At 38.0% G+C, this 26,155-nt stretch overlaps 2 protein-coding genes across 5 annotated transcripts in view; one reads left to right on the top strand and one right to left on the bottom strand.

Annotated features, from left to right (window-relative positions):
- Positions 1 to 8,941, top strand: part of syn3 (synapsin III) — a 130,861-nt gene extending 121,920 nt beyond the window's left edge. Inside the window, exons 10-13 of one of the 2 annotated variants that reach the window (XM_030149014.1) lie at positions 4,931 to 5,062; positions 5,427 to 5,445; positions 5,536 to 5,692; positions 6,770 to 8,941. In XM_030149014.1, the coding sequence (XP_030004874.1) occupies positions 4,931 to 5,062; positions 5,427 to 5,445; positions 5,536 to 5,692; positions 6,770 to 6,893 (432 nt within the window). In that variant the 3' untranslated portion in view covers positions 6,894 to 8,941. The remainder of the gene's footprint in view (positions 1 to 4,930; positions 5,063 to 5,426; positions 5,446 to 5,535; positions 5,693 to 6,769) is intronic. The other variant, XM_030149013.1, reaches the window with a different exon arrangement.
- A 13,663-nt stretch (positions 8,942 to 22,604) lies between these two features.
- The window catches only part of rerg (RAS-like, estrogen-regulated, growth inhibitor), a 49,005-nt gene continuing 45,454 nt past the window's right edge, over positions 22,605 to 26,155 (bottom strand). For 2 of the 3 annotated variants that reach the window (XM_030150761.1, XM_030150763.1), the window contains 2 exons: positions 25,723 to 25,796; positions 22,606 to 24,788 (listed from right to left, as the gene is read on the bottom strand). In XM_030150761.1, coding sequence (XP_030006621.1) covers positions 24,378 to 24,788; positions 25,723 to 25,796 — 485 coding nt within the window. In that variant the 3' untranslated portion in view covers positions 22,606 to 24,377. Of the gene's footprint in view, positions 24,789 to 25,722; positions 25,797 to 26,155 lie in introns of all 3 variants that reach the window. The other variant, XM_030150762.1, reaches the window with a different exon arrangement.

Here is a 26,155-nt window from a genome sequence, read left to right as displayed (position 1 = left end):
GTTACAAAAATATCCATGCAGTTAATTTTTGAAGTAAAGAAACGTGTTTAAAACCCAATATCAGAGAGGGATATGAAAACAATGAAATAAAAACATGTTTATTGCTGCCAATCTGATGTCTTCTCACATTTTAACATATTCTAATGCTATTAATTCCTCACTTCATCGAGATAATGCGCAAACAAAAACCTTCTTGTCTAACAAATAACATTGATTTACACTCAAACATGTTACTGCAGATCAGGTTTATCAAGAACAGCAAAGTTACACTAATGGTATGAATATCAGGATATGAGATGATGCGTAAGTGTCCACTGTGTTGGCTGATCTGGAACTAAAACAACTAAACCCATTAATATATAAGAGAACAGCTGGGGAATAACTGTCCACTGTAGTGACTTATGCATGAAAGGGTTAAAAAGATACAAGACAGCAACACACAAAAAGAAAACAAAATGCAAAATATGAAATTCTAAAATACCTGATAAAATCCAGGAATACCTCATGCTCAAGGATATGGCGCGATAAGAGCCAAAAGTTCTGCAAGACAGACAAATGATGAAACAAAATAATAGTCTGCTTTAAAGAGAGACGAAAAGTATTGGCACAGCCTGGGTAATGTGACATGGTTCAGTGACATATTATCAGCTAATATTCAGAGACGTGGAAGGAGATGCAGTAAACAGAGGTTTAGGGTACATAGTGTCCTGTCAAATAAACTCAGATAGTGAATCCATGTGCTTGAGTAGATTAACTAACAAGAGGAAGACATATGACTGCTGCTATCTTAAAGCAGAAGTTGTTTCCCAGGAAAACATTACCCACGATCCATCGTAGTATCGCAGCAGCACGATCATTTTATATGAGCACATGTCACGTGTTGAGCTCTCTGAACTTTCCCATGTAGCTGCGTTCCTGAACCAGACAGAACACTGTGCAGCTCAGTAAAAGTGCAGAATAACACCTCTGTGGCAGCTCCACTCTTCTGCTGGATGACTGTGTGTCCTAATAAATCAGCAGGGTGGATCCCCGCTCTGGTTGCCACCGCACGCCATTTGAAGTGGGGCCTGGCGCTCAATTGCCAGGCCTTTGCTTCGTCCCCTGTGGTAATGACTCAACTGGTCAAAACACCGGGCCACACCCCACCTTACCGCCAAATCCTAGCCAAGAAACTGAGCACACCAGAGAATGAAGAACTTTTAAGAGCCTAGAGCAGTACAAACTACACTGCAATGGTTAAAAAAAAGCAAGACAATGTGAATTAAAAAAAACTTGTATTCGCCAGATCCATATTGTTTGACACAATCTTAATGTCAACATTAAATGCGTACTTCCTGTTATTGGTGGTTTGATATGCTTCTACAGGAAACATGCTGTCCAGACAGGATTTTACATCAGAATGTCTAGACATCAGGGATCGGACTGACACTTGGTCAAGGAGGGACTTAAAATGTTTCATCATATACAGTCGCAGAAAAAGTTATAAGACCACCCCTTGTTTTTTTCAATTTCTAGTTCATTTTAATGCCTTTTAAAACTCAAGGTACATTTGTTTGGACAAATATAATGATAACAACAAAATTAGCTCATAAGAGTTGAATTTCAGAGCTGATATCTTGCCATTTTCCATGTTTTCTTGATAATAACCAAAATCACTTCAGTTCTTACATCAGTATCTATGGCATTGAACTGACAAAAACAGTGCTTTTAGGCATTCCGTGTTTTCTTTTCTGTTTCAGTCACATGATACACACAGGAGTTAGTACTTGATTGCATAACCATTGTTTTTGATGACGTTTGATGGTCTAATAATTTTTTCCGTGACTGTTTACATAATGTTGCATTTGCATGTTTTATTATATAGAAACATTGCAAAAGGCCAAGACAGGTTTTCTGTGTCTTGGTCTGGTCCAATGGAATTAAGTGATTTGGAAATGAACAGACAAATATATGGGTAGTTCTGATTCTCAGAGCTGGGAGTAAATCACACATATGAAACAAGTAAGTCTCAAGTCTTAACCCATGAAGACCCAGTGCTACTTCTGTGTCAGTTCCCAAATGAATTTTTCTCTCTATTTCACCTTTCTAAAGTGATTTATCACCATTTATTATAATATTATCCTCTTATTATATTGTCCTCTGTGTATTGTATTTTTTCAGTGTAAATCAAGTATTTTCCTATATTTAATTCACTGATCATGTAGATGTTCATAAAAGCTCCGATTAAAGTTAAGGGTTACTGTATCAGAAACAGAGAAAACTGAAGAAAAAATGACATTTTTCACAAAGATGAATATAGAGGTAAACATGGAGCTCTTACTTTTAACCCATAAGAACCCAGTGTGACTTTTGCGGCAGTTCCTAAGTGAATTTTTCCTTTGTATTTAACCTTTCCTAATTGATTTATCACCCTTAATTATAATATTATTCTCTGAATTTTGCATTTTTTCCAGTAAAAATCATCTATTTTTCTATATTTAATTCACTGATCATGTAGATGCTCATAAAAACTCAAGAGTAAATTCCAAGATTATTCAATAAAAAGAGAAAAAACTGAAGAAAAAGTGACTTTTTCAGTAAAACAGATCATTAACTGAAAATGAAAGAAGCATCTCCATCCACTGTTATTGATCAAACTTCATGGGTTTTACTGGTGAATCAATGTTTTAGAAGATCACGGTGTTTCCACATTCACTACGGAGCCTCTGAACGTCCAAATGGGTGATATCTGATGAGCATGAAAAGATGAAAAACTGCATTTTTTTACATGCATCGATAAAATTAGTGGATCAAAAGGTATTAATGTAGGTATTAATTGTTTAATTAATAAAAAAAATTGATAAAAGCTCAGAGTAAAGTCAAAGGTTATTGTATCAAAACTGAAAAAACTGAAGAAAAAGTGACTTTTTCAACAAAGATATCATTAACTGAGCATAAATCTGGTGTGTCCATTCACTGTCATTGATCCAACTCCATGGGTTTTACTGGTGAATCAATGTTGTAGAAGATGACAGTGTTTCCACATTCACAACAGAGCCTCTGAACGTCCAAATGGGTCATATCTGATGACCATGAAAAGATGACAAACTGTATTTTAATTACATGTATTGATAGGATTAGTGGATCAACAGGTATTCAACAGTTTGGATCAGTAGATGCTTTGGTTGCCAGTGGCTGTTTGGGTCTTTATGCGTCAAGCAGACACGGTGAGTCAAACTCTGCTGATGCTGTTTTCATTCTCTTGTGCAGATGAGTTCCGGACAAAGTAGCAGAATAACATGGAAAAAAGCTGTTTTCTGTCATTCATGGTCATGGTACCAGTACTATTTATTTCAACCCATAAAGACCCAGTGCTACTTTTGTGGCAGTTCCCAAATGAATTTGTCCTCTATTTTTAACATTTCTTAATGGATTTATCACCATTTATTACAATATTATGTTCTGTATTTTGCATTTTTAAGTATTTATCAGGTATTTTCTTATATTTAATTCACTAATCATGTAGACATCCATAAAACCTCAGATTAAAGTTGAGGATTATTATATCAAAAACAGAGAAAACTAAAGAAAACGTGACTTTTTTTTTTAAAGTAAAATCTATCATTAACTGAACATAAACCCAGTGTCTCCATCCACTGTCATTTATCAAACTCTATGGGTTTTACTGGTGAATCGATGTTGTAGAAGATGACGGTGTCTCCACGGTAACTATGGAGCCTCTGAACCTCCAAATGGGTCATATCTGATGACCATGAAATGATGATGAACTGCATTTTACACCAATTATTTACATGTATTGATAGAATTAGTGGATCAACAGTTTAGACCAGTAGATGGTTTTGGTCAGCGGTGGATGTTTGGATCTTTATGGGTTAAACTATCTTATCTGAAAGCCATCAAAATATTCCTATTTATGGCAAAGTTTATGTGCCGTCGAATGCTTCACAATTACAATCTGACCCAGTTAACTCAGTGTATGTTTTAAGTTAACAGGGGAATTTGCCTCAGTCTGTCCCATGAGGAATTTATTGTTCATCTAGATTTAAAGGATGTCACCTATTTAAAAAAAAAACAAAAAAAAAAACAGCTTCACTGAGAGAGTGAGGAGAGGCTGCACAGTGCAATGAGCTGCTGGACTATTTGTTTGGGGTGGGTAGCCTGCGTGCTCTCAGCTCTCTGTGGCACATGATTGCGCTGCTTGATGTACACTGTGTGCAGAATGGGAAGCACATGCATGCCCAGCGCTGTGTTTACAGCTTGTGGCAGGGGCGCGGTGCAGCACCACACTGGGCATCCGCCACCAGACCAGCAGTGCCAGCAGCCACACTTCTCTTCTCTTGTTTGTTTTGGTCTTTAGGCAGGAGGACAGCAACACACGTGCATGTGCATGTGAGCTGATGTGTGGGAATTGAGTAGCAGTGCATGTGGTCTGGACCTTCCGAGTCAACCCCTGGGAGGCATAATATTTACAGACGGAGTTTGTTCACGGGATATTCTAAGTTTAGTTCATTGGTTCCACTTAGAAAGATAAGATTTGTGTTCACATACCTATTCAGTATAGCTTTTAACATTTTTAGCTCATGTGCCCTTTAATTGCATCCATAGATCATCTGAAGCTATAGAACTGAAATATATGTTTTAGGGCTAAGAGACTGAAGAAAACAAACAAAGCACTTCTATCCAGTCTTGTATCCAGCAATAAATTGTATTTAAAGCCAGGGGAGTGCTTTCAGTCACACGGTACAGTGGGAACACTGTTGAATATGAAGTGTCTGTAAATGACTCATCATTTTTGGCTAAGTACCATTCAGTCCATTATCACCAACATCTTGTTGAGTCTGAACAGGCTGGTCTTCGTGTTTATACCAGATACAATAGTGCCATCTAGTGGAGGAGATGTCATCCATTGGCTGTGTTTCTATGTCTGAAGGTGATGGACAGCTCCATGCCTCTGATTGGTGAGCATGTGGAGGAAGACAAACAGCTCATCACAGAGCTGGTTATGAACAAGATGGCTCTTGCGCTGCTCGGAGTTTCCACACCCCAGCCGTCCTCTGTCAAGGTACCTGTTTGTATTACAGCATACTTTTTGGAAAACTACATTTATTAAACATCTTTCAACTCCACGTGTGATTCCAGCCTTAGTTAGAGCAGAATACTTGACATACATTAAAGGCTCATAGAAAACAGAATTAGATGCATATTTTACAGATGAGAAGGTTAAAAATCCAAATGAAAGCTTTTTTTTACTCAAATAGAGAAAACTCAAATCTTTGCTTTAACTTGCTCCATATACTCTCTACTACAGTTATCTCATATTTAGGGTGGAAATATATCTTTGGAAATTATTGTAATACTATTGAGAACAGGATGCGCATGTAAATACATGCTGCTAACTGTATCACTGTTTTTTCTTCCATCCACAGACCACACAGCCCAGACGAGGTAAGAACTTCATCTTCATGACTGTAACAGTAATGACACGGTGAAACAACGGATGTAATTATAAATATGCTTGCATGTTTGTTACCTCAGGGGGACATCGCTCTGCTTCCGCCTCTCCGTCCCAGTCAGCCCAGGGCTCCCCTCAGCGAGCCCGCTCAGCCACCACCTCGCCCAGTCAGGCCTTCCAGCCTGGGCCCATCCCTGCTCCCTCTGGCCATGGACCTCAGAAACAGTCACCACAGCTCAAGTGAGTCTTCAATACAGTGATAGGACAGTCAGTCAGTCAGTTAGTCTTGTATTCAAATGAACGAAAGATTCTCCTGAACTTTATCTTCTTACCTATTATCATTTACAGCAGAGATACCTCACCTTTGTTATGCACAGATATGGGATTATTTAACTAAAGCTGCATGTTTTTTTTAAGTATCCCAGGATGTGTAATGCCTAATGCTCCTGCTAGATAGCATTGTAAAGTGTGCTGAAATCCTATTTTAGCATTGTGGAACAAATGACAGTTTTGTTTACATTTGATATTTCTTACTAAACCACTGTCTGTTTCCTTGAGTTCTAATAGTCTTGCTGAATGAGCTTCATCCTTGCTAAAACATCTCCAAAACACATTTTAAAATCATTCACAATAAGAATGCATTCATTTTTAGTTTGTGGATTACTGCCACCAGTGCTTATCAATTAATAATATAAATAGTATGAAGACCCTGCTGTAGGTCAATAGAAGCTCTAACTGCACATAAAACTGTTGTTAGGTTTGGTTTGTTGTTATGAAGTCAAGGTTGCATATAGAGGACAGTTTAGGTGTCTTTGTATACATTTGGGATATCCAGCGTACCTCTACAACACCTCTATATTTCATCTTCTACTCATTGATTACCTCCGCCAAGGAGGTTATGTTTTTGCCAGGGTTTGTTTGTCTGTTTGTTTGTTTGTCTGTCTGTCCGTTAGTGTGCAACATAACTCAAAAAGTTATGGACAGATTTTGATGAAATTTTCAGGGTTTGTTGGAAATGGGATAAGGAAGAAATGATTAAATTTTGGTGGTGATTGGGGGTGGGGGGGCCCACGGGGGGGGTGCAGACCAGAAAATTTCATCAAAATCTGCCCATAACTTTTTGAGTTATGTTGCACACTAACGGACAGACAAACAAACAAACAGACAGACAAACAAACCCTGGCAAAAACATAACCTCCTTGGCGTGGGGGGGCCCACGGGGGGGGGCCACTGATCAGCCTTGGCGGAGGTCTGTGCTCTCCGAGTGCTTCTAGTTGCAGATGTAACAGATTACTCTCCTGTGCTGTTTCTTTACAGCAAATCCCAGTCATTGACCAACACCTTCACAGAAACATTAAGAGGAACCCTGACTGACGACGAGGCTAAAGCTGAGACCATCCGCAGCCTCCGACAGTCCTTCGCCAGCCTCTTCACTGACTAAAAGCCTCTCCAGGCGCTTCCTGTTTCTGTTAGTCGTCAGGTTTGAGAAAAAAAACCTGTTTTGGAGTCTTCTTCCTTCTCAGCACCTCAGCTGTTTTTTTCTCTTTCCTTCTTCTTGTGTGTGAAGTTTTACTACCTGGCGCAGCCTGTTGTCACCAGATCAATGAGTTTATCACTAAAGAGGCCAACAGATTTTAGGGAGCCAGTGATGGAGGACGGAGGAAGCAGAATAATCCCATTCAGATTACTTTTACCAACCCCATTAATCTTTTCTTCCTTTCTGTGTTGTTGACACATGATCACATGAAGAAATTGGATGTATTTTGTGCTTTATTTTCAGTTTTATGACTTAAAAGTAATTTGTGCAATGTAATGGCACCTTATACTGACTTAATGCTATCATTTGGTGAAAACCTGCCTTTGATGTGGACAGCATCACTGGAAACATATTGTACTTCCCTCTAAAATTTTGGCCTTTTTATTGATGAATATGCCCAGTAAATACTGATCATTTAGATTGTATGACTTGGTATATAGTCAGTACTCTGCATTTCTATGTCCAGCCAGTGAAAATGTGCAATTTTGTGCCATACTTGATTTGTTTAAATATTGATTTATTTATGAAAATCAAATTTAATTTAGTTATGTGTAGGTGTCTACAGCAATCTTCTTACTGAAACGTTTCAAGATAATTCATTCACAAATATACCGAATCCTCATGGTTCACCAGCGATTTCAAGCATTTTGCCAGCCACATTTCTTATCATCTGTGTGCTGTAGACACATATTGGCTTATGTAGTGAGTCCTCTACCTTGGCCTATCATTACCAAAGTGCTTTTTACTAAAAATAAAAAAAAAAAACTATCCCCCCTGTACCGGGTCAGTGAATACAGCTAACCAACTAAGCTTGTGGTTTCACAAGGTGCAAATGCTGTTCTGGCTTACAGCCATCGTCTTCCATCACGGCTCTGATCTTCCCCTCTAATCGTACTTTTTCTGGATGTGTTCTGCTCTGCGATTAGCACTACAGAATATTCTGGGGGGATTTGTATCATAACTACATGTACTGTGTAAGGCGACATCTTAAGGACTGAACACTTTGAGACTTAATCTTTCCATCAAGAAAGAAAAAGGTTGCAGCTTATGTTTATTCTTTACCAACAAACCAATGTCAGCTGAGATTGCAGTGAGAGTGTTTATCTTAACTTTCATTTTTTGGCCAAATTGTGTGTATGCAACATCTTCAGTGGTAGCAACCAAAGCAGACTTTAGATGTCTATTCTGCTTTGATACTGCATGCAAATGTTAAGTGAACATTGTACATAAATTCAAACCAGTGAAACAGAAAACCATCACATGCTCTGTATTCCTGCGCAGCAGCTCGAGAACATACCTAGACATGAAACACGAGGAGCATGGCTGTCTCTTCAGTTTTACATGCAGAGCATTCATGTAACCTACAACTTGCTCTTTTCACAGGAAATCAATCAGTCTGGTGGATGACTACATTATCGTCTGCGACAGACAACATCTAGATCAGGTTTTTCAATCAGAATGCCCTAAACTGAAATGTAAGTCTATCGTTACAAGAAACAATAAGTGTCAACACAGTTTATGGTTAAATGGATCAGAACTGGAGTTAAAATAAGTTCAGAACATAAATAGTTTGCTGATCAAATCAAATTGTTTAAAAAGTATGATGTGTACATATCTCAGCCAGTGGAATCTCTCTCACTCCATAAAACCAGTTGAAGGTTGTGCTGCAGAGATTTCTTGTAAACAAACAAATGTTGTTTATATTCAGTGTTTCTTACAAATACATAATATTTTACAAAGAATCTGAGCAGTATGCTTGAAATGGACCTGTCTTAACTGAAAAACATGAGGCAAAAATAATTTATTGCTAATAATAATCATCCTCATTGTCCATTTTAAAGTTGAAAATACTCAAAATGCATGAAACATTTAAGTGGTGTATGTATGAGAGTGTAGTACATTTTTCCATTTTAATTCATACTAAAAGAAAAAAGGACTGCCCACATTTGCAATAATGATGCTAATAATAAGTTGAGCTTAGCTTTGTCGTTCTGTCTCACTGGCAGTAACAGTAAAGCTAAGATTGTTTGCTCATTGTGCTAAGTAGCTGAACAAGTGTTAGCCTGACAAATACACGATGGATACATGTGACAGTGCTCATTACCAACAGACACATTAAAGCAATGATTAAGATTAAGTGTCATCATAATAATCACCTGCTCCCGAGGCAATAACCACAGGATGCGTTGCAGTTATCCTCAGTGGGTGGAGCTACACAACCACAGCACTAACCTAACATGCTTATTTTCCAAATCAGAAAGCTTGTTATTTTGATCTTGAGGATTTCATGTAAATCTGATTATTTTGCTGCACCCAAATTGAATAACAATTTTGCCTCGGAGGCGTGTTTGTAAAAGTCAAATCTGATCTACTATTGCTATCTCTCTGAGTCGCTTCAGTGTATTTCCATTCAGCACTTTTGCAAATATTTTATTATAACCTTTGGCACTGTGTCAAAATGGACCAAAATTGCATTTTGCTGTACAACCCCTTAAAGGTTTAAATCATATTTTTTTGTCTTTGGTGTAAAGTTAGAATCTAATATCACAGTGTGATAAGCCATATCCAAACCATGAGGATTTATGATCCCTTATGTGCCACGCAATAATGGCTGTGACGTCACTGACAAACTGACATATGAACTTAAATCACTGTGTCCGTTAAAGACATTACGTGGCCAGTTACTGCATGCAGCAGTAACCGCTCTCTGATGTTTTTGATTTTGAGTTAAAATCAGGAGAAATGCAACCACATAATTTAATAATGTGCTAATATGTAGGAATTAAAGATATTTTGATGTCAGTTTGCTTGCTCTTTCTAGCTCAAAGGGCAGTTTAGGATCCAGCTGATGCCATCCTGTACAGACGGTACATATCTGCCTGGTCCGATTATTATCAGTGACCAGATATTACATGATCTTAATTTCTCACCAGTGTAGTTTCACCGTTGTCTTATATTTATTGACAGCCTTTAATTTCAGTCTTTTATTCAGCTGATTTCGTGAACTCACCTAATAGTTTTAACTTAATTGGAACTGAGCTGCAAACTTTATTAGTAACTACCTCAAGTTCAGCAGTGCTCTGCAGAAACTGACTTCAGAGTGGTAGTACTGAGAAGGATTTTGTGAAATGAGCCGTGCTTTTTCATCTGACATGCTCTGGTCCGGAATGAATGTGTTGCCTTAGCAGGGAGGGCTAAGTTTGATAGGGAAAGAAAAATGTTTTGTCTATGATGTCAACACAAAGGGACAGTTTCTCAGTCACCAAAAGACTAAACACACGCACATATTAGCCTTCCAGCCCCCATAATGTTACAGTAATTTTCCTATCATATAAAGTTTAACCTTAACTAGTTTGACATTTTTTCTGGAGTGAAGTTACACCATTATTGACCTTGTCCTGTTAAAGGCCTTGTTTCAAATCTAGTCCTAAATTGTTCTGTTGTTATTATTATCTGTAGTCGCGGAAAAAAAATATTAGACCACCCCTTGTTTTCTTCAATTTCTTGTTCATTTTAATGCCTGGTACAACTAAAGGTATGTTTGTTTGGACAAATATAGTGATAACAACAAAAGTAGCTCATAAGAGTTTAATTTCAGAGCTGATATCTATCCATTTTCCATGTTTTCTTGAAAATAACCAAAATCACTTCAGTTCTTACATCAGTATCTATGGCATTGTACTGACAAAAACAGTGCTTTTAGACATTCCATGTTTTCTTTTCTGTCTGTTTTAGTCACATGATACGCACAGGAGTTAGTACTTGATTGCATAACCACTGTTTTTGATGACTTTTGATGGTCTAATAATTTTTTCCATGACTGTATGTTCTTACTTACGCACACATTTGTAGGAACAGGTTAAATTGGGGACTTTGTAGACTGATCCAGCCCTGTTATGGCTCCTTTCACACATTCTCCTTTAATTTCCTTCTAAACACCCCTTCATAAACCTTCTGCTGATGTCACAGACCGTACATTTACACCCTCCTCTAGCATGCGCAGAGTTTGTGCTTATTTCACAAAATCTTCAGGAGATGAAGTTGCATCATTTTACACACACACGTTTTCTTTGAAGATACTCCTGTGGAGAAAAGGCAATACTCTGCTATGTCAAACACTTTTTATTTCCTCGGTGATGTCACGTTCGAGTCACTAGCTCAAATTTAGGTAGCCTATGTTAAATTTATACATAGCCTAACACTGAATTTAATATGCAGCCACAGAGACTTGCCATTTAATAAAGCTAATACTGCAAGGAAAATCAAGTCCACCTTAAATGTGTTTGTAAATGAGAGAAGTAAAGCGATTGCACGGGTTTATTTGCCGATCTTTCAGTCCACTGTGTCCCTTTCTCTCTGCTGAATGGTGGGTGGTATTGTGTGGTACTTTAAGTGTATTAACGTTGCTCTTCTGTATATTGGTGTAAATGTGGCATGGAATCCAACCCCTCTTGTGTGCCTCAGGTGTGTAAATTTGGTCGTTATGTGATCTTAATGTCTGGCTGCTTATTTGTGAGAAGTGTGATGCATTTCATGTGTTTCTGTAATTTATAAGTATTAATATTATTTTGATTTTCTGTACTTTTGTTTCTTGTCTGAAAATCAGGATTTCTGTTAATAAAGGTAATGAGTTTTATTAAACCTGCGGTCATGCATTCCAGTTTTTATCGACTCGTCCACAGAACTTCACATGAGACGGAGGATTTGAGTTGAACTCCATTTATGGTCCTTAAAGTCAAGTCCAGGCTCTTATTATACTTGTAAAAAGTGCTATTTGAACCATGCAACATTCAGGACATTAGCGATAATCCTAAAATCCCTTTATCTTGGATTACTACCGTATTTTATTCCTCCTGGCCTAAAGCTGGGGGTGTTAAAATCTGACTGGCAACACCAGGCCACAGTGAGAGAAACCTGCTGGACTCCAAAGCTCCCTTTCATCTGCTGCCCAATTCACGTCTAGCTTTGTAATTAATTCTGTTAGGCTCTGATATTTTATAGGTAATATGAAACACATTCAGTCATGAACGTGCCAGTGCACACATTATTACTTTTCAAACAATGGCATCATCATGCAGACATTTGTGCTTCATGCCTCAGTTATTTTCAGAGTGATATGTTAAATTGCAGGCAGTTGAAATACCTAATGTTTGAGATGTGGTTAAATTCACATGACCTGTGTTTGACCCACAATCCTGGTTTATATACAGTGTGTTTTATCCTGCATTCATTTTAAAAAGCCTTTTTTAAGTGTTCTAAGGGCTGTTTCACTTTTGTGTAAAACAAGTCAGAAAAATAATTGGGAAAAAAATCTTATATGAAATCAATTCTTTACATACAGTGCTGAGCAAAAAAAATGAGGATTGTTGGTTTAGTAAAGTATTTAGCATGACCTCTCTTTGCACTTAACCTGTCTAACTCTTTTGTTCAGAAAGTGTGAGATTTATTGCATTAATTTTCTGACGTTTTATTCCAGGTTTCATTCAACATGTCAGATGTTTCTAACTGTGCTGCTTCTTGTCATGCAGTCAAATGTCACACTAAAGAGTGACTTTCTTTTCTTTTAAAGCTGTACACATATTTTATTGTACTGTCTTGCAGAACCAGAAGAGAAGAGAATTAGAAATACATGTGTTTGTTTATTTATATTCCGCAAAAAAGACAAAGCTAAATGTAGCCTAGGACTTTGCACAGTTCTATATTTAATAGGCCTGCAACACAGAAAAGTTGCTACGACCAGACATAGATCACAGTGTCCTCAAAAACATATTGTAATATTTATTGTCAACAGTCATAGGTATAATATTCGGGGGATACATCCTCCCCAATGTTTCAACACATGCTTTTGCTCCTGCAATAAAAGCATGAAAGAGCCAGAGCATTTTTGTTTTGAATAATCAGTTTTTAAATTAAAAATAAATCGTAAAATATGTCATATCAAAATATATTTGGCCAGTAAAACATGGCCTTGAGGACTGGGACTAGAAGATAAAATAAATGTTAGGTTGAAATGTATTCATATTATGTTAGGAACTGTACGTCACCTGTTTGTATTCTGTTTTGGTAAACTGGCCCCAGAGTCCGCATGGACCCTTGGACCAGTGTGCAGATAATACAGCCCAGCTGCCATGACGTATGCTTATAAATGCAGATCATGGGGCAATTTTCAGGAAGACGTTAAATTTACCTTTTTGGGGATTCAGCTGGAAAAGTCTCAGAATCCCTGTTTTATATCAGTGAACATATTTTCACCATAAAGAAAAGGCACAAACTGATGCAAACACCTGACTGGTGCATCCTCACACCTGTGTGAAGAATTCTGAGTGTTTGGTGAAAATAAGGATTAGCTTTCTTGTTTGTTATTGTAAAGGTTTAACCCTTTCATTCATAGGTCACTCCAGTGGACAGTTATTCTACAGCTGTTCTCTTGTATATTCATGGGTTTTGTTGTTTTAGTTCCATATCAGCCAACACAGTGGACACTTATGCATCATCCCATACACTGACATTCAGACCATTACTTTAACTGTGCAGTTCTTGATAAACCTGATCTGCAGTGACATGTTTGAGTGTAAATCAATTGTTATTTGTTAGACAAAAAGTTTTTTTTTTTCCATATTATCTCCATGAAGTGAGTAATTACTAGCATTAGAATATGTTAAAATGTGAGAAGACAGCAGATTAGCAGCATTAAAAATGTTTTTATTTCATTGTTTTCATATCACTTTCTGATATTGGGTTTTAAACACGTTTCTTTACTTCAAAAATTAAATGCATGGATATTTTTGTAACTCCATAGGAAAAAAAGACTCAATCACATTGTTTTTTTTTTCATGGCTAAGGAGGAATAAAAACACTCAAAAAATAAATCTTGACTCAAGTTCACACAATTCATGCATGAAAGGGTTAATAAAGGTGTACATAGGTTAACTAATAGTAGCGCATCCATCTTCTGCTGCCTTTTTCCTTCCCCCCGACGGACGGACTTTGTGTGTTTTCATGCAGCTGTCAGGACAGATGTCAGGACACATGCTGAGATCAGGGTCAGCGTCTGGTGTTTTCATTATTGTGTGTTATCATTATTTAATTATTGCTGCTCTGGCCTGTTTTAGCTGTGTGTTTGTTTTTTATGTGGGTTTGTATGAGTGTTGTGTGTGTTCAGACTGTATATTTTACTAAGTATTTCATGTCCACCTCCTTTAAATGGATATTAGCATGCCCTCAGGCTGACATGGGCTTGACAGACTGACCTGATAACCTGACAGAGTTTCACTGAGCGTCTTGTGTCAGTCCTTGGATTTTCAGTCTTCAAGTGCACCATACATGTTCAGTGGGGTTGAAGTCGGGTTACTGTGGAAAGTCCGTGACAGTAGTTTTACAAAGCTTTGAGGTGTGTTTGGGATCACTATCCTGATACTGTCTGAATCCTTCTCCACAAAGATGCAAGCCAGACCAGTATTAGAGCATGTCTCTGTACCATGTGCTACTTCTCCTTCTGCTTCTGCTTCTCCTTCTGTGATGGCAAAACATCATCAGACATACATTCCCACCTCCCTTTTGACTGTCAGCTTGATTGATTGCAGTGTCCTGTCTCTTGAGATTTGTAGCAATAACCCCTCTATTACTGCCATAAATCTCAAGCTTTATCCATCACTAAATAGACCTCTTTTCCACTGATCCACTGCGGGAAGCACTGACGATTTGGCCTATCTCAGTTGTTTGGCTTTGTTTCCCTCTCTGAGTAATGGTTTGAAGAACACTGTGACCACACAAAACAAGCCCACTTTGGACAGCACTGTTGCAGGTCGTCTTTAAATTTAGCAAATTCTGTACCTTAAGTTGTTTTCAAATCTTGATGAATTGATCTCGAGGGGATGCATTCACCTTTGCCTCATGATGCATTAGTGTAACTATCCTGTTAGAAATCTTCAGCCTGGCTGTGGTTTTTGCATAGAATAATAATTTGATATCTTTTAGTTGTGATGCTGTCATTTCTCATTACTCCCATCATGCTAAATATGCAAAGGTATATTTGAACAATGGCTGCACATTCATTGACTTGAACAATTTAATCTATCTTTCTGAAAACATGCTTCCATGGAAGGGAACTTTGTTGTAGTTTAGTCAAACTACAACATGCTGTTTCATCTATATAGACCCTTATATGCATTAATAGCATCCTGTTATTATCATTTGGTGTCGTAGCTCCCAAGGCCTGAAACCTCTTCATGTAGTGTTTCATGTTGTTCAAGAGTTCTCAGCATCAGTAGAATCTCATTTAGAACAACCAAACCATCAAGGTTCAGATCAGCCAGATGTGAAATAGTTGAGAAAATTTCATCTAGGGTTCCATATCTGAATCAGACTTTTTTTTTTTAAATGCTTAGAAACGAAAGAAAAATATCTGTTATAGCCTTGTCTGAAATGTTTTTCAAAATACCAGACAACTAACAGGTCCAGAAGAAGAACCATCCCATGAGAAATAATAATCAAAGGTGCTGATCAGAGCAACACTGCAGACTCAAAAATACAATATATCAAAGGGGTTAATGTAATAACAATAACAACAACAACAACATCAACAACAACAACAACAACAATAATAATAATAATAATAATAATAATAATAATAATGACCATAAAATAATAAACCTGTCAAAGAACATAGCTGCATGAAAAACATTCCTGCTTCCAGACATAGACCAGATTTAATATAGATGCCACTTAACCTGAAGGTCTTACCAAAACAAATTGGAGAGTTAAAGCTCTTCCAACCATAGCAATTACTCTTCTTGTTTGCCAGACTAAGAAAATAAAGTCATGACAAGTTTCATAAACATGTGTTTTGTTAAGACTAAAAACTCCACAGCCTGCAGATACTGCAAACATTACAGATAAGGGTTTGTGGACTGTCGACCACCATGACTACGTTCAACAACTGTTTACTCGGTAATATATAGATAAAAATCCAGTGTTGCATAACAGATGACGGGACATTAAGTTTCTTCTCAAAACGCTTTCATTTTTATGAATTTATTAGGGAATGACTTGGCCAGTATAGAAACTCATGCATGACTAAACATTTTGAATTTGGGGAATGTTTGCATCAGTTGTTGCTCACAAACACTGTCGTTTTCACATATTGTGTCTAGTGTTTATCATTTGTATCCCAAGTTGTGTTGCATACCAGCCCACTGGCAGCCTGATGATAATCTGCCGCCAGTGTGATTTCTTGCATTCTTAAGTCAGCATGTCAAATCTCTCATCTGCCACAGGTCCATACCTGCCTACAGCTGCCACATCTGTAAAAGGCAAACAAAGTTCACTCATTACATTATGTTGTATGAATGTGCTCAGAGAAATCCTACTCATCTTTCACCTCTAACGCAACATGTTTACATCCCAAGAAAGGCAGTTGCACAGTCCTTTAATTAATTGCACCAGTAGGGGGCATTGCCTTCCCAAACAAAACATATCCATCTTCACAACCCTTCTCATTCCTCCTCTTACCTGTGGACATGACCAGTAATCTGTTATCCAGCATCCTGCATGATGTCTGTAGAAAAACACCTCCACAATCTGCACACATGCAGATTAAATGGAAAGGATCACTGTCTTCTTCTTATCTGGAATTCTTGTCTGGGTGTGATTATGTTCAACAAGGAGTATAAGGAGATTAACTAGTGGAAGTAGATGAGTTAAAGACACAGAGCTGCAGGGGTGGAAAACTGATTTCAAGCAACTGCGGTGTCTAGAAAATCCATTATCACAACATTTTAGAGATATTGATCTAACTGCGTGTTACACTCCAAGGTAAATGAAACAACTCTAGGCGTTCTGTCAAGTCACTGACAAATGTTGGACCTGTGTAAGACTGGGATAAACTTGTGGAGCTATGTCAAGAATAATAATTAATGTGGGAAGGATGTCAGAGGTTGCTGCATAACAGTAGTTAAACATTTTTCCCCTCAAGATATGATGGAAAAATTGATAAAATGCAAAGAAATTGATGAAATGTTTTGCTTCAACATATGTACCCATTTAAAGGTTGAACTTCTGCAGGCGCCATAATGAGCTGGGAGGCAGCTGTAACACCCAGGTCACAGGTTGGTCATCGTAGTTAAACATAATTGACGCAGAATTGGATTATGGGTAGTGTAGCCTTGCTGCATTTCAAACTCACAGTAGATTTTGAAATTGGCCTGATTTTTGGTTAAGCCTTTGCTGCACAGTGCAGTCATTTGCTTCATGAGTCATTATTATTCTTTTAGACTCGGTGTGTCTCCATACTGGAGGCTGTATTATGTATCTCTATTATTATGTATCTTATGCAGCTCTCACAGGACAGGGATTTTACAGGGTGGAGTGGCACTTCTATATTTAACTCTCTGTATTTTATTCAGCTACAATTCATGTCAGACCCTAAAGGTCTCAGTATATATTAAGGGTTTCATGGAATCATTTCAGCAGAACCCCAGCACATTATGTAGTTATATGTGTGCTTGTTACTGTACATGTATGAACCCTTGCAACATGTGTATGTGTCTTAGACCTACTGTACAACAATGCCTGGGTCACCATAGTGAGTTTCTTTAAAACAAGGATAGGCCTTGGTTGACATGGCAACTGCAATGCCTCATAGAGCACAGAAGACACACACACACACACACACACACACACACACACACACACACACACACATACACACACAAATGGAAATCCTCTACTATTTCTCATGTCTCCTGATCCACACAACAGAAACATTTATGATCAGTGACTGAAAAGGAGCCTATGAAAAGACATTTTATATCTTAGTTTGATGCACTTCCTGTTTTTTTCTTTTCATCCGGCCAATAATGGAGAGCTGTGAGTTAAAAGTATGAAAGAACAGGATATTAGAGAGCAAGAAACAGATATAAGGTCAGATTGTTTGCTAATATGTTTAATAAAAGCCACAAGTGTGTGAAATGTATTTTCAGAAATTGTTCAGGCTTACTTTCACGGTAGAAAGTAGTGAACATTAAAAAAAAAACAAAAATTCAAGCTCAGTCCTTTCATGTGCACAGTACAGAGTTGGCTGCAGATATCTAAGAGATAGTATCTCAGTTCCTTGTATTTAAAACAGGAGGCATGTCTAGACACCACATTAAAAATGTTTTAGGGATAAGTTCTCTTCAGGTTTGGATTCAGGTGGATTTACTAGGATACACTTCATCTCCTGTTCTGTTTACCATGTGCATATATTAAGGCAGTGTTTTACTAAATATAAAAGGCTTGTATACTGCAGTATTCAGCATTTCAAGCCATAAATGGTTTGCATACTGAAATAATAAAATGATAAGGGACCAGTAAAGCTGATATTCGGTAATGCTGGACTACACTGCAAATACTGAAACAAAAAGCAAGAAGTTTATTAAAACAATAGCAGGTTTTCATTGTAAAATATTAAAGTTATCTTTTGTAGATCTATTGAAATTCACTAAACTGTTGGTTAACATAATGAGACACTCAATGATGAACTCGAGAGAGTGAAGATTTTCTTGTTTAAAATGGATGTACTGCATGGTGCTATGGAAATAAACTCTTAACGTTCAGCCTAAACATGTTGTCAGTGTAACGCCAAACCACTCAGAGAAGAAGTATGTGCTGTTTGTAAGAGATTTGGCTGAAGAGGAGAGAAGAGCTGTGGAGAAGCAGCCAGTATACAGAGAGAGAGTTACCCTTTACTGAACAACTCTCACTTCCTCTGCAACAACACTCACAACCTTTTCATAAAGAGGATCTTGAGAATATAAAACCATCCGATAAGTTAATAAAATATAGACATAGATTATACATTTCAAATCAGTTTTATTGACTTTCTGTGATCAGGGTTTTTCCCACATAGAGAATAGAGAATTTTGTGCCACCTCCACCTCTTTATACGGATCTTTAACAAATATAAAGTATTACTTTACTGATGTGCAAAGGTGGCTTTAATAATAAACTTTCTTGTGTGGTGTCAAAGGATTTACCACGCTGATACTTTATTTCTTGGAGAGTTCACAACTGTTGTTGTTTGTAACCTGTATTCATTCAGATTCAGATTCAGACAACTTAATTAATTCCCGAATGGCAATTCAGTTCACGGTTACCCTGCCTTATTGAACATCCTAACAATTAGGGACAAACAAACAAATGCAAAACATTCATAGCAGCATATACACATTCACCTGTCAGTACCCGCAGAACAGCAACCAGGCAACAAGTTCAACAGTGAAATGACTAATATGCTAAGAGAGAATAAAAACACAATAAATAGCAAATCAGCTTCAGTCACTTCCCAGTGTTTAGCAGCCTGATAGCTGAGGAAATAAATGAGTTGGAGTATCTGTTTCAGGGAGATAATGGAGTAAATGTGTGATTGGTGCCCTGAATATTACGGATTTTGCTCATTTGAAGAACTGCGTCTTTGATAAAGCGACAGTAAAACCAATTTTTATGTATCATTAAAGTATTCGATGTCCAAAAACAGACTGCCGGTAAAAGGCTTGGTCCAGTTGAAGGTGAGGGTGATAAGGATGGTACCACTACCACCTCATCTTGAACCAGGAAAATCCAGATGCGTCTACATTATCCGCTGTGATAAATCAGCTGCTGCATTTAGATCTCCATCTGTCGGCCTGTCAATCATTGTTCTATTTCACGGTTATTCATGTGAATATGCGGAAATCACTGCAGATCTAATTTTCCTCATGATTGCATATCTGAACAGGATGTATGGGGATATCAGCCTCTACAGGGATATGACATTATTTTTGGCTTTTGAGAGGCTGGCTGTGCTCTGGAGATACAGTATTAGTGTCAGCAGAGAGAGGTGCATTGACTCCAAAAGTGTTGGATGAATATTTTACACTGGCTGAGAACAATGCTGTGATGTTACAGCTGATTTGGAAGACATTCAGTCTATTTAATATTCGGGGAAAATCCTTTACTGTTTCCTTACACTGCACTGAACTTCTCAACTATGTCATAGTACAAGTGTAAGAAGTGTGACTGACTCAGGCCTGCTACAAACCGATTGCACTTAATGTATTTATTGCATTTTAACTGTATTTTAATTGCATTTTAAGTTGTTTTTTAACATGTATTTTTATTGTCTGGCACTGTAAAGCACTTTGTGACTCCCTGTCTGTGAAAAGTGCTCTATAAATAAAATGTACTTACTTACTCTTTTCTTCGTTCAGTCTTTCTCTAAGTAGCTTTCTCTTAGTCTGTTTCTTGTCTTTGACTTCTGACTGCCCTCTCATGCCCTCTGTTATGCTGGTGAGAAATGTCGACTGTGAGAACTTATTTCAGCAAGTTACACTCTCACATATTCATGCCCATCTGTGCTTGCGTCACGTTCACACAGGAGGGAAGACCCCCCCGGTCAAAAGACCCCGCATGGGATCAGTTGTCTGCTTCTTATTTCCTCAGCTCTCTAGCTTGATGGAAATATTTTCTGTTTTCTGCAGGGATGTATGGACGTATCAGCTGAATATACCAGTATCACCAATTGTGGTTTTATTTATTCTCATTCAAAGATGGTGTGATGAGAGAATTTAAAACTGTTTATTTATTATGAAGATTTCTTTGTTTGCTGGGCATAAAAGAGGGGGGGTTAGTAACAACAACAACATAAACACACAGAAAATAATGTAGGCATCAGCATCAGCTATAGGTCAAATTATTTTGAAAAGCACCCCAAAATTTCATACTTTTTTTGTGTTTTCCTCTTGGGATCGACCTTTCAGCTCTAGTCTTTTGAGCGTGATGACTGGGCCAGCCTGTTTCCTGACCCCACTTCTCAACCTTCTCAGAGAATCTCAGCATGACAGGAAATGAAGGCATGCACACACCAGTTCAGCCATCAGCCCCCTCGGTTGGTGGGGTATTTTAGGCATCAAATCTGCAACAAGCAAGAGATACATTCAACATTTATGCTGACATTTTCTACTTCAACTGTTACCATTCTAGGCTCTTTGCCTGGGGCTCTTTAATGTTGAAAAATGGAGTGAGGAACAATTATCTCCAAATCAGAGGCTTGTCCTTGGCTAATGCCTTACTGTGTTTCATGAAAATCACTGCAGTGCAGATCTTGGTGGAACGTTAAAGGACTCACTCTTAATGGAAAATAGCCCTGAATTATCGCAACAAACCGCAATTTCAGGCACTGGGGAGCAGTACAGTATATTGTTGGACTTCATTTTAGTTATAAAAATGGCAATGTTTTTGTTTGGTTTATTCTCGCGGCTCAAATCGACCTTCCATCCACAGATGTCTTTATCTGTTGTGAACCAAATGTTATAAAAGCACCCACTACTCAGCAACAAAAAGCAAACACATTTAGCAACTAGTGGTGAACAAAGTGGAGCATGTCGGTGTGAGAGAGTTGTTTGTCAGTTGCATGTTGAGATGAAAACAGATTAAACTGTGACAACTGCAGTAAGACATTTGTTATTTGGGTAGGAACAGAAATCATAGCTCATGTTGTTTTGCGTCTCTCCTAAAAAGTAACATGGCAGCTGTTTACAGGTTGAATCTAAGTGTAAATATCAATGTATCATCATTTTGTTTTTCTGGTGGCCAAACATTAGGACAACTTTAAACCATAATAACCCCAGCAATATCTTTTCACTGGTGTTTTTTGTAAAATATGTAAGTGATGAATGTATTTTCTAATCCTCTGATGTGTTTTCTAAGCGTCTGTGTGCTCACAGCTTTGTGGTTGCAGATCACACACTTGTGAAGGGTGTTTGAGACCGCAGATCCTATTAGCCACCTGGGGCTTCAAATCTGGAGTATGACCCTTTGGTCAAAGCTCCAGTGGTATTCAGAACCACTGAAGGGTGATGTGAGCTCAAAGGTCTGAGGCTAAAATATGTCAACTTGAACACATCCTCTCATCTTTATCTCATGTGTGATGCCGAAGGTTGTCTCCGTATTGTTCATGAATTGTATTTTTACCCAACCCCCCGAAGGGGAGGCAAGGGACTTTGTTTTTGGTTCGGTTTGTTTGTTTGTTAACACTCTAGCAGTAAAACTGTTGGTTGAATTCATACCAGATTGGGTTTATAGATTGCCAATGACCCAAAATAGATCTGATTATATTTTGGGAACAGTAGGTCAAAGTTTCAATTTTTTTTTAAAAAATTTTTTAAAATCTTTTTTACTTACTCTGGGCTCATTTACTTATAATGGGCAAAATTTCAAATGTCTGTAGCAGCAAAAGTATTGGTTGGATTCATACCAAATTGGATTTATAGATTGTCAGTGACACAGAATGCATGTGGTTACATTTTGGGAAAAGTATGTCAAAATTTCAACTTTTTATTAATTAAAAAAATATATATACATACCATTTCCTTACAATGGGCGAAATTTCACTTGTTTGTAGCAGCAAAACTGTTGACTGAATTCATACCATATTGCGTTTATAGATTGCAAGTGACCCAGAATACATGTGGTTACATTTTGGGAAAAGTAGGTCAAAGTTAAAATTTTTTATGAATTTTTCAGTTCATTTTTCTACCATTTACTTATAATGGGCAAAATTTCAAATGCCTAGAAAAACATCAATTATGTTTCAATTTAATTCAGTCTTGGCACGTATATTGAGACAATTGATAGGCTGACACCAGCGCACGCATAGACATGATGACATTGGCTGGATGCAAAAATAGGCTACAATACGTGCAAAGGGTGGGGTTTGTTGTGCCTGGCACCACTTGTTTCTGATTTTTTTTCTCGTGTTCTTTTCAGAACTATGCAGGAGCAAACTGAGAATACGTTTAAGGTGGTTGGAAAATCTGAAATTGTCCTTTATAGTCTTCAACTGGTTCGGATGAGGAGTAGCACTGTGGCTGCTTCCCATGGTTATTATGGGATTTTTGCTTCTAGTAATTATCTGCCAGATAGCTGGGCCACTCCTCTCTGCTTCACCCAACCCAAAGAAAGCAGGTTTAATTTTTTGTATTCTCAACCGAGTCACCATTTAATGGAGGGGTTCCTTTTTTAAAAAAAAAAAAAAAAAAAAACATTTAAGGTGGGAAACACTCACATTCCAAAGAAGTGGCATTTGATGATCTCTGACATAGCTAAAAAGAGACAAAAGAAAAATAAAAGTAACCATTATGTTAATGAAATATAATATTAAAAGAACTTCGGTAATATATTTAGTTGTGCTCGTGAAGCTAACTGAGGGATGTTCCTAAAAAAAAAATCATTGATCTGTCATATGAACACTGTGTAAATGTAAATGCTATACTTAGTCCTTTGGTTTAACATCATGACATTTACATTGCCACACACATTAAGAGGGTATTTTGTGGGACATGTCTCAATTTTTAATTACAAGTGCACAGCTGGCTAAGTCAAGATACAGTTCACATCCATGAAGAGAAAAACAGACATTACACAGTATCATCTATTTTAGATACCTTTCACTTCTGTACACAGCTAAGACATAGCACTGCTTAAGGCAACAGACTCTGTCATACATACTGTAGTTTACAGTAACAAATTTACAGCCAAGAAGAACATCCCTGGAATGTGCAATATTATGGAGGACGGCAGCTGCTTTCCTTTTGTAGGCTTTACAGAAAACATTTCTCATTAGATGTTGGACCTCTGAAATTGTGCTTTGGTTTCATGAGGCAAAGCATAGAGATCTTGAGCACACATGTCTTTGACAAACAAAGGGAGTTAAAGTCCAATACAGAATATTTAATGTCAACAGAACATCGGGAACTTCACCTCAAGGTTTGTTTGAAAGACACACACTTAACAAATCCAGGAATTTTCCAAGATTAATGTGGGAGAAGGATGTTGGATTTACATTTGGCTAACAGTAGCTCTCTGATATTTTTCTTTAATTACTGCTGAAAGAACAATTACATACCACACATGTGGGCCTAAGCACAACACAATATCCCTCTAGAGACAAGACAGAGAGGAAACTGTTAATCTTCTCATTTAGTGTCAATAAATGAGTTGATCCTTTGCATGCTAAATGTGACCGTTTGCATGCATTGTTACTAGAGCGCTCACTGATTATTAGAGATACATGAGTTAAAGACAGGTTGAGAACCTCATTATGTTGAGTCAGTATGAAACCAATGTGTCTCCCCAGTATCCAAGATGAATATGATCCCAGTAAGCACAAATGGGAGATCACATCTCAAGTCATTTACCTCCTCCAGATGCATGTGGGGCATTTTGAGTTGTCCCAAGTTGTTGAAAAATTTAACACATTCTTCAGTCAAATATATATATTTTGGGAGTCAATATTTGGGGGAGTCATTTACAGGAGAAATCCTTAGATCTTCTTCTTTTTGTTCTTGTTTCAGCAGACAGTGTGGCTCTTTCCTAGCTGCTGATTTTGGTCAGCATCTTGTTGATGGCCTGTTTGACATGTGTAGTGGAGCTCCGACGTCTGGTCTTGCCCTGCACTGCTTTTCGGCGTCTCACTTCTCTGCAGAGCTCGTGAAAAGCTTCGGCCACTGTGCCGCCCTCATCTGCACACGCCGAGCACTCGTAAAAAGCACACGCCATTTCTGCAGCTAGTCGCTCCCCCTCCTCTGTGCTGACTTGCCTGATGTGGTCCAGATCAGACTTGTTACCCACCAGGACCAGGGGGACGTTCTTTGGCTTCTTCACTTCCTCTAATAGACTCCGAAGAGGTGCAACCTCCTCAAAACTTCCTCGGTCCGTGATGTCGTACACAATGATGAATCCGTCACCCCAACGCATGTGACCCTCCTTCTGTTGGATGTCCTCCTGAGACAAAGACAAGATATGACGTCCATTATGTACAGTAAGACCAGCTAGAGAACTTGTGTTTGTTTTTCTTTGTACAATATCTGGAACAGCTACAGATAGGAGACATTTTCAGGACCTATCGATTCACATCAAAAATGTCTATAGTTTACTGCGATACTACATGGTGATACATTTCTGATGAGGAAATTAGACTTTCTATTATCTCTTTCCCACACCAGCTTATGCCAGATTTTATACCTAAAGCCATCTGAAGAACATGAATAATCAGGCCGGTTCCCCTGATTTAATCATGTTGAAACAGAAACAGTCATCTGGTTATAACAGAGTCTAATTGGTTGTGTGGCAGATGTGAATTGTAACCTGGCTGGAGGGAGGCACACAGATTCTAATTTCACATTTACTGACAGAGGAAGCTTAAATGTCTGACATTCCTCCAGAGAAAAGTGAACAGTGACTTTCTACACTGAAATATATCACTAGTCATGACAGAGTCAAAACAATGCTTTTATACACAGTTGATGAGTTTTCCATCAAGAATAAGGAGAGGCCTGACATCCCTGTAGCGCTGCCTGGAAACATTCAGAGCTCATGCTAATGCCATCTGAAAATAGACTACAATGTAATGGGAGAGAGATGACTTGGCTGAAGTGTCGCAGGGGAAATCAGCCGCCAGCAGAACACCTACGCAGTACTGCAGCATATTTGTCTTCAGCTGGAGGACTTACACAAGCTTTCTCTAGTGGCCAGGATACTACGATGCCTTTGTCTGACTGCAGAAAATTTTAATCTTCAAGAGTCACTTCATCCCATGAGATTTCTTTTGGAGAAGAGTTAATTGTCTCCAGCAAATCCTAAAACCTTATTTAAAGTAAGGCTCATCTGCATCCTTTCTGTTCACATTCCTAACATACAAAGGGATATTATGTCTCACCTGGCCTGCAGTGTCCAGAATCTCCATGGTAACGACCTCATCGTCAATATTGGCTTGATGACGATATGTGGATTCTGTAACACACAAAAGAGGAAAAGAGTTAATCGAGTTTGTATAATTTTACCTTGAACACTTGAAAACCTGGATACCTGATTCATAACAGACTTTTTTTTATTGAAAAAATATTTTATTCTTGTGGCTTGTGCAGGTAGTAATTACAAAGTCAACAAAACAATGAACCAAATAGATGGTTGCTGCACTGGTTACTCTAGTACATTGTTTTTCAACCTTGGGATCAGGACCCCACATGGGGTCACCTGAAATTTCTAGTAATTGATTTAAAAAAAAAAACAAAAAAAAAAACTCACTAATAAAAAATATATGGTGAGAGACAATCACAATAGATAAAAGAGATGACAAACTGTTGAGAAGC

Source organism: Sphaeramia orbicularis, chromosome 12 (genome assembly GCF_902148855.1).
Source record: "Sphaeramia orbicularis chromosome 12, fSphaOr1.1, whole genome shotgun sequence".
Lineage (NCBI taxonomy): Eukaryota > Metazoa > Chordata > Actinopteri > Kurtiformes > Apogonidae > Sphaeramia > Sphaeramia orbicularis.
Note: the sequence above shows the minus strand (reverse complement) of the source record. Positions and strands in the feature narration are given on the sequence as shown.